Source organism: Mytilus californianus, unplaced genomic scaffold (genome assembly GCF_021869535.1).
Source record: "Mytilus californianus isolate M0D057914Y unplaced genomic scaffold, xbMytCali1.0.p SCAF_29, whole genome shotgun sequence".
NCBI classification, from domain to species: Eukaryota; Metazoa; Mollusca; class Bivalvia; order Mytilida; family Mytilidae; genus Mytilus; species Mytilus californianus.
The window spans coordinates 302,345-313,681 of NW_026262678.1; the positions used below are offsets into that span (position 1 = coordinate 302,345).

Here is an 11,337-nt window from a genome sequence, read left to right on the forward strand (position 1 = left end):
AAAACACTTTTGATTTTCATTTTGGTTTTTGAAAAAAACAAAAACGAAAAATGAAAACACTTTCGTTTTCCGTTTTAGTTTTTTGAGAAATCAAAAACGAAAAACGAAAACACTTTTGTTTTTCATTTTGGTTTTTTAGAAATGAAAAACTTTCGTTTTTCGTTTTTTGTTTTTGATATTTCAAAACGAAAAACAAATGGACGCAAATATACACGGACCCTACAGTTATAAAAATGTCTCTACTGCATAATAAAAACAAAAACAAAAACAAACAAAAAAAACCGCTTGCTTCTGCAGCTTAAATATAGTAGAAAAATAAAGGTTGAAGTGTTCAGGTTTGTTTTAGCAAATTTCAAAACTTTCGTGCATCTTTCAAATCACATTGAAACTAACAGAAATATCTAAAAATAGAATAAGAGTTTTTAAACCTTTTACTTTTATTTCCAGGACTTAGAGTTGTGCATATTAAAACTAACTTATCGTGCACGAAATCCGAGTTTACCTTCTCAGTAGGGAAACCGGACTAGCGGAAGGGATTTCTTGCAAATAGAATAAATAAACGAATAATGGTAATATGCATGTGTTTACCTGTTATCAAAAGCTGTGCACAAACGAAATTATTTTTACGCGCAAATGTAATTCGAATGCGCGCAAATGGTGTGCACCGATTTGATTGGGTCTTCACTGACATATCCACTATATTTTTCGTAATCTACACTTTCGTTTTGAATAGAAAGGTTTAAGTGTTTACCATACGAACTAAATAGTGGTAAACGTAAGTTTTACATTTATTCACAATTTTTAATACGACTTAACAAATAGATATAAGACGATGTGGCATGAGTGCCAATGAGACAACTCTCCATCAAAGAAACTATAAAAACCGGTTGAAAGGACTTAACTCAACAGATCGATACAAAGCAGAAGAAACATCTCACAAAAACAACGACCGGTCGTGACAGGGTTTTTACACATGCCTTAATAATAATAAAAAGACAAAGTACAGACCTGAGAGTACTTGCAGTTACTGGTAGCTTGTTCAAAGCAATAACAACTAATAAAAATTCATGTATCAAATAGATATAAGAAGATGTGGTATGCGTGCCTATGAGACAACTCTCCATCCAAGTCACAATTTGTAAAAAAATAAACCAGTATAGGTCAAAGTACGGCCTTCAACAGGGAGCCTTGGCTCACACTGAACAGCAAGCTTTAAAGGACCCAAAAATGCAATTTGAAAGAAGCACGAAAGTTTTGAAATTTACTGAAAGAAACATAACATGTTGACTAAAAAGACAACAGCAACAGCAATACAAAATTGCAACAAATAAAAATTACGTATGAAATACATACATTCTGTATGTGCCTTTCCAAAGTCAGGAGCCGGTATATCAGTGGTAGTCGTTTGTTTCTGTGTCATATATGTATTTCGTTCATTGTCATTTGGTCTCTGGTGGAAAGTTATCTCATTGGCAATAATATCATATCTTCTTATATATTGAATAAAAGACAGACAATAAGAATGAAAAAAGTGAGAAAAACATGCTGTTTAAACGCCTTCTAAGATTATAATAAATATCAATCGTTTAAGCATTTTTTTTAAATGGTAGTAAGAGAGTTTCTCTATTTTTATGAGACAGTTGCAAAGCTTTTGAATCGTTGGATTGATTGTTTAAATTAACAAGTCTTATTGAATTAAAAAGATACGATTTTGTGCATATCAATACTCAATGCACAAAAGTACTGTTAATAATTGAGATTTCTATTCATTAACACACTAGCTGACCCATTTAACAGGTCATAACGGAAACATAGTAAATAAGGAAATAATACGATGTAGTAGACTAAATGTTCATTCACAAACGAGGTAAATAGGATTCTTTTAAAATATTTTTTTTTTTATTATTAATTATTTTAATTCGTTAAAATTAGTTAATGGTAGACTGAATCTTAACCTTAATGAATTTGTATGTGTTTTGTTAATTAAAAAGAGTAAATGTATATATCATAAACTTCTAATTGTTATGTAAACATATATTTCGTCCTTTATACAAATGATTGTTACAGTACCTATTTTTGAAATTTTTACCGATTATGTCTGTTTGTTTTGTTCACACATCGTTGTCAATATAATGGAATTTGATGCCACTGTCATACAAGTGAGAAGTTTAGCTAGCTTTAAAACCTGGTTTAATCCACCATTTCCTACATAAGAAAATGCCTGTGCCAAGTCAGGAATATGACAGTTGTTATCATTTGTTTGATGTGTTTGAGCTTTTGATTTTGCCATTTGTTTAAGAACATTCCTTTTTGAATTTTCATCGGAGTTCAGTTTTTTGTGATTTTACTTTTTACATATGTTATGTTGCACTATGATTTGAAATTTGAAGTTTATTACACTCAACAACATTGATATTATATATTATATTTTTTCTCCTTTTTTTGCAGGAGATAGAAATGACATGACCTTGAAAGAAATGCACATAAGCTGTATTGTTGTTATATTCCTATCAGTATGCAAAGGAGGTATGCATCAGTTAATACTACAAGAGAGGCTAATTTATTGACAATCAATTCAGTGAACATTTTTACATTGAAATTAACATCCAACCGCGCTTATTCCATTTATGATTACATCATATACAAGTCAAGTTTACTTGTCCTTTCAAATGGAGTTTTCTGTTTTGCCTTTTATCTAGAAAAGTATAACAGGTAGCTTAGATAGAAATTTCAAAAAGGCAAACATGATTCACAGGAGAAGATTTACAATCAGTGGAGGCTCCTTATAGGGATAAGATCCGCCAAAAAAGAAAAAAAGATCCCTTTACGCCTTTTTATTATTTTGCTTTTTGGGCAAAACGTAGGAAGATAGAATAACTTTCTGGTCTACAATGTTGGAGAGTGTTCTGAAATTGCACATAGATCCAGATGAGCCTGTTGTTGTATTTTAGACCTGGATAATGCATGCTATGATTCAACCAACGACTCCAAGTTCCACATGTTTAAGCTGATCGATATTGCATGTGTATGCTCTTATATTGTACTGAAACACCATTGTCCAATGTTAGGGGACTAAGCTCTCACAAACATTTTTACCCCGCCTCATTCTTTATGTTTCTGTCCCAAGTCAGGAGCCTGTAGTTAAGCGGTTGTCGTTGGTTCTTGTCGACCATAATTGGTTTTCGTAAACTGTTTTGTTATAAATTAGGCCGTAAGTTTTCTCAATTTAGTTGTTTCATATTTTGCATTTCGGGGCCTTTATAGCCGACTATAAATATGTGTTCTTTCATGAAGGCCGTACGGTTGCCTTTAGTTGATTACAATGTACAGTGGAGATCACTTCTAACCTCTCATTAGAACTGTCAGAATAATCTGTCATAGAACTGTTCTAAACTGTCCTAGAACAGTTCTACCTAGAACAGTTCTACCCTAGAACTGTTCTAAGTAGAACTGTCAGAATCAGTTCTAGGTAGAACTGACCAAATCAGTTCTAGGTAGAACTGTTAGGATAAGTTCTAGGTAGAACTGTCAGGATAAGTTCTAGTGTAGAACTGTCTAAAACTGTTCTAGGTAGAACTGTCCAAATCAGTTCTTGTCGTAGAACTGTCAGCAGAACTGACCAAATCAGTTCTAACCGTAGAACTGTCAACAGAACTGGCTAAATCAGTTCTAACCGTAGAACTGTCAGCAGAACTGTCTAAAATTGTTCTTGCCGTAGAACTGACCAAACCTGTCAGGATTGTAGAACAGTTCTAAATGACGTCACTGCAATTTTTTAATATATATTATATTCTTTTGACTTATTTATATTTAAGACAAAGAGTTCTTAAAACTGTTCTACGGATAGAACTGACTAAATCAATTCTAGCATTAGAACTGACAAAATCAGTTCTAATCGTAGAACTGTTCTAGTTGTAGAACTGTTCTAGCCGTAGAACTGTTCTAGTCGTAGAACTGACCAAATATTTGGTCATTTCTAGGTAGAACTGTCTAAAACTGTTCTAGGGTATAACTGTCAGGATCAGTTCTAGGTAGAACTGTCTAAATCAGTTAAAGGTAGAACTGTCTTAATCAGTTCTAGGTAGAACTGACCAAATCAGTTCTAGGTTAGAACTGTTCTAGCTAGAACTGTCTAAAAGGTGCCAGGATGACAGTTCTACATACTGTCCTAAAACAGTTCTCCTGACAGATTCTGACAGATTTGATGAGAGGTTAGAAGTGATCTCCACTGTTCATTTGTCTAGAGTAAAGTTAATTCAAAGAATGATATATTTTGTACGTAATTAATATTACTATCTCCATATACATTGTGATATTTTGTTATTTGATTGACTTCTATTGACTTATACACTTTATTGTCAGAAATCTACACTTTTACCTCGTTATGAATAGAAAGATTTGAGTGTTTATCATACGAACTAATTGATCAAAATAATTGGGAACACAAGTCTTTAAAAAAACAAATACATGTCTTAATTTGGAAGAACATGAAGAAGGTAAATATATACTTATCTGCGTATTTGTTTTCAGCAGTCATTCCTGTCATAAATATAAAGCAATACATCCCCGGAACAGATCTTCTGTTAGAATGTCATCTGAATATCTCAACATCTAATGTCACTTGGCTATTCAAAACGAAAGTTATCTGGATTGGAAACAAATTGAACACAATGTGTAACAATTCATTCAGATACGAGGTTACAAAAGAACTGTTTCTTCGGATCAACAATGCACAAATTTCTGACGAAGGAAAATATACGTGTTTACTTACCCCACCGTCAACTGATGGAATATATACAGTCACTCTGGAAAGTAAGTACATTTGTTTAACTATCATGAATATGATGAATTAAAACATCTTAACAAAATCTTAACAAAACTGTTTTGTTTTCATACAATTTACACGCATTATAATTAAATTTAAAAAAAGTGATCCTTTTAAACTTCAGTAGTAAGGTCGTTGTACCACACGGTAACTAGAATATAAAATAAGGTTATGTGGTGTGATTGCCAATAAGAATAAAATCCCCCAAAAAAATCAAATAATGTGGAATTAAGCAACTATATTTCGCTGTATGGCTTTAAATAATTGTATTACTTCAAATCTTTATACCATGGTTTTGAAATACGCATGATTTCCATACATGTAGACAATAAAATGTCACATTTCGAGGATAAATAAGAATAATTAAAACAGGTTCAGAGTCATAAATCAATAAAATATGTCGTTAAGGAGGAAGTCAAATTTTGAATATTCACCGGAAAGACTATCATGCAGTATTTTGTAAAAGATTGTAATACACATAAACTGGTGTTTATTTCCCATTTTGTTTGTCATTATGTCTAGATGACAAAACAAACATAGAGTACATCAAGCAAGTGTAGCAAGAAGTCTTTAATTAGAATTTACATTTTTTGATTCTCAATAGGCACTATAGCAGAATGGAAAGCTGAGAGTCGAACATTGCCAACTTTATTATTAGACTACCTGTTACTCTTGTCTTTGTTTGTTTAGTCACATAAAAGCACAAATTATATTACAATGGAAACAAACAACTACTTAACCTAATGGTAGAATGGCAATATGTTGTTTTTACCTCTTTTGAACAAACACATAAAAATATCAGGTTATCAGGTAAGGTATTCCGTCAACATGTCTAGCGTTTAACTGTTTGTGTTATTAATTTGTAATCTAGGTTCAACTCTTGATGACAAGAACACGTCAATAACAGGCCATTCTACAGAATCAGAAAGTAAGTGATCAACCATTCTATCAACTTAAATTCTATTATTTATTATGCTGTATACTGACACTGCACCTGGCTAAACCACACTTGTTTGTGAATAACTTTTGTTTACACAGTGTTGACGATTATCTGAATAAACTTTGTTTACATAGTCTACAAAATTAAATATGAATAATCTTTGATTTTGTTTACAAGTTACCAAAGACATCGAAGCTGAAATAACGCTTGGGCTCTAAACAATCAAGGAAAACTATGCTTGATACCTTAGAATTACAATATGCATACACTTTACGCAAATATGTTGTGATGCGTGATATCTGATTTCCAATCACGCATTTAGATTATCGTGATGATCCCATTTACTCATGTGGATGCGAATATTTTTCACTTCCAAATTCATCAATACATGTTTTGTTTTGATATTGCCACAATTCATAAACTGTTGATATTGCTCTAACATGTCTTACAAGATGAACGATTTTCTGGAATACGTATTGTAGATACTGAATATAAGGTGTAGCTTATGAACAGTTTTAAGCAATAAGGAACATGTATTCCAAGAGACTTAAAGCCTTAGATATCTCAAACATTTTTGTAATAAAAAAATCTAGGCAGCTTAACTTATTAATAGATCGAATTACATTCAAAATGGCATGTGACAGAAAATATACTTTTTCAGCTTATCTTATATTTCTTTTTCTATATTTTTTTTGATGGTTTACTTTTTCGATTTTGATATTCAACTGATTCAAAAGCTATTTAAGACATGTACGAATTTCTTTCCTTTTTCAAGAGAAAAAAGAGCAGACAACACTACCAGAGATACATGTAACCTTTAATTTTACTGAACAATATATCAATGTCAAACGTAAGTCAAATGATAATGACTTTTAATGATATAACAATACAAAAAAATAGCCATAGAAGAGGGACGATCGATACCAGAGGGACAGTCAAACTCATAGATCGAAAACAAACTGACAACGCCATGGCCAAAAATAAAAAGACAAACAGACAAATAATAGTACAGATGACACAACATAGAAAACTAAAGACTAAGCAACACGAACCCCACCAAAAACTGGGGGTGATCTCAGGTGCTCCGGAAGGATAAGCAGATCCTGCTCCACATGTGGCACCCGTCGTGTTGCTTATGCTATTACAAATCCGGTAAATAGTCTAATTCGGTAAGTCACATTCGTGAAAAGAGAAGGGTATTGTAGTTACGACATAAGGAACAAATCCGATATCATCTGTGAAACGGTTATTCCATAACGGCCAACCAACTCGTGATGGCGTCCGTAAAATTAACGAAGGGATGATTTCAACTTCACCATTTGGAACTCTTGGCCTAATAGCTTCCTTGTGAGCAGCAATCCTCTATCAAGGAAATCATGATAGGAAACACAAGCCCGGGATAATCGTATCAATTGGGAGATATAAACTCCGTATGCAGGCGCTGCTGGAATGTTGCTACATAGAAATGGAAAGTTCACAATTGGGAAGCTGAAATCATCTCTTTTGTCGTAAAGTTTTGTTTTCAACCGACCCTCATTGTCAATGTCTAGATGTAAGTCAAGATATGAGGCAGACTTAACTGTATCTGTAGTATCCTTTATCTCTAGTTCGATGGGATAGATTCGTTCAACATAGTCACCAAATTTTGTATTATTTAGTGAGAGAACATCATCTATATAGCGGAACGTAGAGTTAAAGGATATTGCTAACTTCTTATCTTTCTTCCGCAAAGAGGGACGACAGATACCAGAGGGACAGTCAAAATCATAGATCGAAAACAAACTGACAACGCCATGGCCAAAAATAAAAAGGCAAACAGACAAATAATAGTACAGATGACACAACATAGTAAACTAAAGACTATGCATCACGAACCCCATAGATTTGCATTGTTATCGTTTCCCTGAATAAAATAAAGCATTAATATGTCGAAAAGTTATAGTCAATGACAGATACGAATATTATCTGTAAAATAAAAAAACCACATGTCGAAAACAGACAGCACAATAAACAAGAGCATGGTCAAGAAGAAAAAACAACAAAAAAATAAAAAGATAAAACAACAGTTAACCTCCACAAAATAAAAAAAAAGAGAACACAAAATCTGTGGCGGATTAATTCTCATCTAGTGTCACCGGAACATGTGAACAGCTTATCTTCGAGTTCAAATACGTTGTGTGTTAAACATAATGTTAAAAAACAGATTCATCAAAATCCAACCGTTCTCATCTCTCACATATACAATATTCAAATGGGAAAACATATTGTTTGAAAAAAATGCATAATGTATTGAACAAAAAATATATTGGTTGTACTAAAGTTAAATGTTCGTTTATTTTGTAGATCACAATTTCTATGTCTATATATACATTGCTTGCTGTTGTGGTTGCAGTTTGATGTTTTGTGCAAGTAGTTTCATCGTTCAAAAACTAAAAAGAGGTATAATGTAATAAACTGTTAATTATTTATTGGGAACACTGCCACTTTGCTGTTGATGATTTTGGTGGTTTGTATTCATGATAAGCATACATGCAATGTTCTTTTTTATTTCGAAAATATACTCAAACTAATGCAATATAGACATCAAGCTATTATTAACATTTCCTGTTGTTTTATTATCATCATATGCATTTCATTTTTTAAGCTTTTAAGTTAAAGTTAATTTAATCTTAAATTTCGTGACATCGTTGATGAGGATCATGATCGCCATCATGGTCATTGTTGTCATCACAATTACATATATCATACTCAGACTTATACTTATTTGTTTAGTATCCACAGGAAAAGAAAAAGAAAGGAACTTGAAGAAACCAATCTTGTTGAATAAATGTCAAGGAATTCACCATCGAAAAAGGTAAAAAATATTGACACGATATGATATTATTTCAAAAGTATACGAGTGATGTCCATCCATTTCCTTTTTTGGGAAAACAGTATGTTACCGGTGCTAAAAAGTAAAAACCCATTATCAAGTTACATATCAAGGTAACTAAATTTGTTTTCTTTCTCTACTTGAGAAAGTTCTTTATGAAATCTGCTTCTTTTGAATAAAAACACAATTAAGCTTGTAAGACATGAATATAAAAGATGCAACATCTTGTTACCATTTTTACCGTATGATTTATTATATTTTCTTTTTTCATATTCGTGTGTTGTTATTAAGATTTTTTGTAATTATTGTTTGACTGTATCACAGCTATGCATTAAGTAGAATACAGATCGACACTTACTTAATTATGTTTTAAATGGTTATGAACAGTACTTAATATCAGCCTATAGAGTTAGTAGTACCTGTAATTATGCCTTAACAAATGGAAACAATTATGGTCCAATTAACATGACTAAATAAAGGCAGCAGTAGTATACCGCTGTTCAATAGTCATGAATCGATTAAGAGAAAACAAATCTGGATTACACACTAAAACTGAGGGAAACATATCAACTATTAGAGGAAAACAACGGATAAGCTTATTTTTTCATTGAGGTTAAAAGAGACACAAGTACGCAATGATTTAACATTACTTGTCCGGTTTGGTCGGTCAAATTGCATAACGTAAAACATTATAAATTCGTTTATAATGAGTGTGAAAACGTTAATTTTTATGTGACGACGTATTGTACATATATACTAATACACTCCATATTCTAGTTGTGTCGGCAATCTTATGTGCGGTTTGTTTGAGTAGAATTTATTTAAAACTTTTTACAAATGCCGATGTCATTTCGATGCATTATTACATAGGCATTTTAGAAATTAAGGTCTTATGATAACAACTTTTAACTGTTGATCTTATGAATTTAGAACATATCCCCTTATTCGGATTTGAGTGTACATAATAAAGGTAAATTCGGTCGCATTGTTGTTTTCACAGTTTGTTTGAACTATGATTTGTGTTATCTGTCATACCGTTATTTTATTTAGACGTGCTCTTTATGTACTAGTATGCAATGTTCTTGCATTTTGTCATATCTTAATGTTAATCGTCATTTTGATAATTAAGTGTCGAAAAGTAAATTGTGATATTTCTAGGCCCGGGAACACAGTTATCGTTCTTTGATTGTCGTTGTCCACGAATATAGTCCTTAATGTGAACAGTGTATTACTTGCATATTTTTATGATACCCTTCTAAATTCATTTCTTCATGTTTTATGCCACTAATAGCAAGAAGGGGGATGCAATTACACTTTTAAAAAAGGGTCATTAATTTTAAAGTAAAGTAATGATTTGGTCCAGCTGAAAAAGGTTAAAAAATAGAATTTCGGAAGCTGTCAACAGATTGCAAGACCCCCTTAACATTTTGAGTTAGAGCTGATGAAGTTGTCTATACTTTTGATATAATTTGTCCCAAAAGTAGTACAACACCTTGAAATAATATTATTGAGAAAACGTAGGGGGGATTTTTTTAATTTTCAATTATATTCTAAAAGAAATGCACTACAAAATTACTGTTTTCTCGGGCCTCTTGTTCAAAAAAAAAAAGTTAAATCACAACAATACTGAACTCTGATGAAAATTCAAAAAGGAAAGTCCCTAATCAAGAGGCAAAATCAAAAGCTCAAACACATCAAACGAATGGATAACAACTGTCATATTCCTGACTTGGTACAGTCATTTCTTATGTAGAAAAATGTGGATTAAACCTGGATTTAAAGCTAGCTAAACCTCTCACTTGTATGACAGTCGCATCAAATTCCATTATATTGACAACGATGTGTGAACAAAACAAACAGACACAATAGGTAAAAATGTCAAAAATAAGGGTACAACAGTCAACATTGTGTTATAATCTTAATCACTATAAAAACAAACTAAGAAATAACAAAGAAGCACAAAATGGCATATAGACCAAGCACACCAGCAAAAACTAAAGACAATAATACACAAATTTACCATAGTATACTAACACAATGACGGGATGTATAAGTACAGAGCCACGTCATATATGTATCAAAGAAACATAAAAAGACATAAAGACAAAGCACATTAGCAAAAATGAAAGACAAGAATACAAAAATGTTTTACAATAGCACAACTTATTCAAAACTGTATTTGAATATTGAGAAAATTACCTTTTATATTAAGTAGAAAACACAATGCTGACCTCCACCTGTTGTCTTTTTGTTTTCGTTCATTACGTTGCTGACTCTTTGATGTTTATTCTTCATCTCATTTACATTGAAATTGATTTTTTTTCAGACATTGGTACTAAGCGGTGTGAAAAGAGTCTGTAGCATCAATTGATACTACTTTCAAGCTTTAATTAAATTTCATCAATTTCAACATTGTGTTATTTTTTGAAAATCTTTTGAAGTTTATAAGGCAGTTTGATTTTGATAAAGTTTACGATTACGCCAAATAGAAAACTTTGATTTTAGAATTTTACATTAGTTAATAAATGTTGATCTAAAATGCTAGTGTAATCTGTGTTATTAGGGAACCAAGAATCATGTATTCGATCTGATAGTCATTTGTTTATCTCATTATCACAACAGGGGACGTACTCGGTCTCTTTCCGCATATAGTTCACGAGGTAACCTCAGACTATTTGTATTTTGACTCTTTGATTATCA

The 11,337-nt window shown here is 32.0% G+C and overlaps 1 protein-coding gene across 3 annotated transcripts; it reads left to right on the plus strand.

Annotated features, from left to right (window-relative positions):
* The first annotated feature begins 1,795 nt into the window (after positions 1–1,795).
* LOC127732848 (uncharacterized) lies at positions 1,796–11,047 on the plus strand. 3 transcript variants are annotated; one of them, XM_052242031.1, is made up of 8 exons: positions 1,796–1,867; positions 2,449–2,526; positions 4,531–4,812; positions 5,697–5,753; positions 6,541–6,615; positions 8,109–8,204; positions 8,538–8,619; positions 10,964–11,047. In XM_052242031.1, exons 1-8 carry the CDS (start codon positions 1,849–1,851, stop codon positions 10,974–10,976), a joined length of 702 nt encoding a protein of 233 aa, XP_052097991.1. In that variant the 5' UTR covers positions 1,796–1,848; the 3' UTR covers positions 10,977–11,047. The 3 variants fall into 3 exon arrangements, with proteins under 3 accessions (XP_052097991.1, XP_052097992.1, XP_052097993.1); XM_052242032.1 differs by having other exon boundaries at positions 4,534–4,812; XM_052242033.1 differs by lacking the exons at positions 8,109–8,204; positions 8,538–8,619 and having other exon boundaries at positions 1,799–1,867.
* The last annotated feature ends 290 nt before the right edge of the window (positions 11,048–11,337 follow it).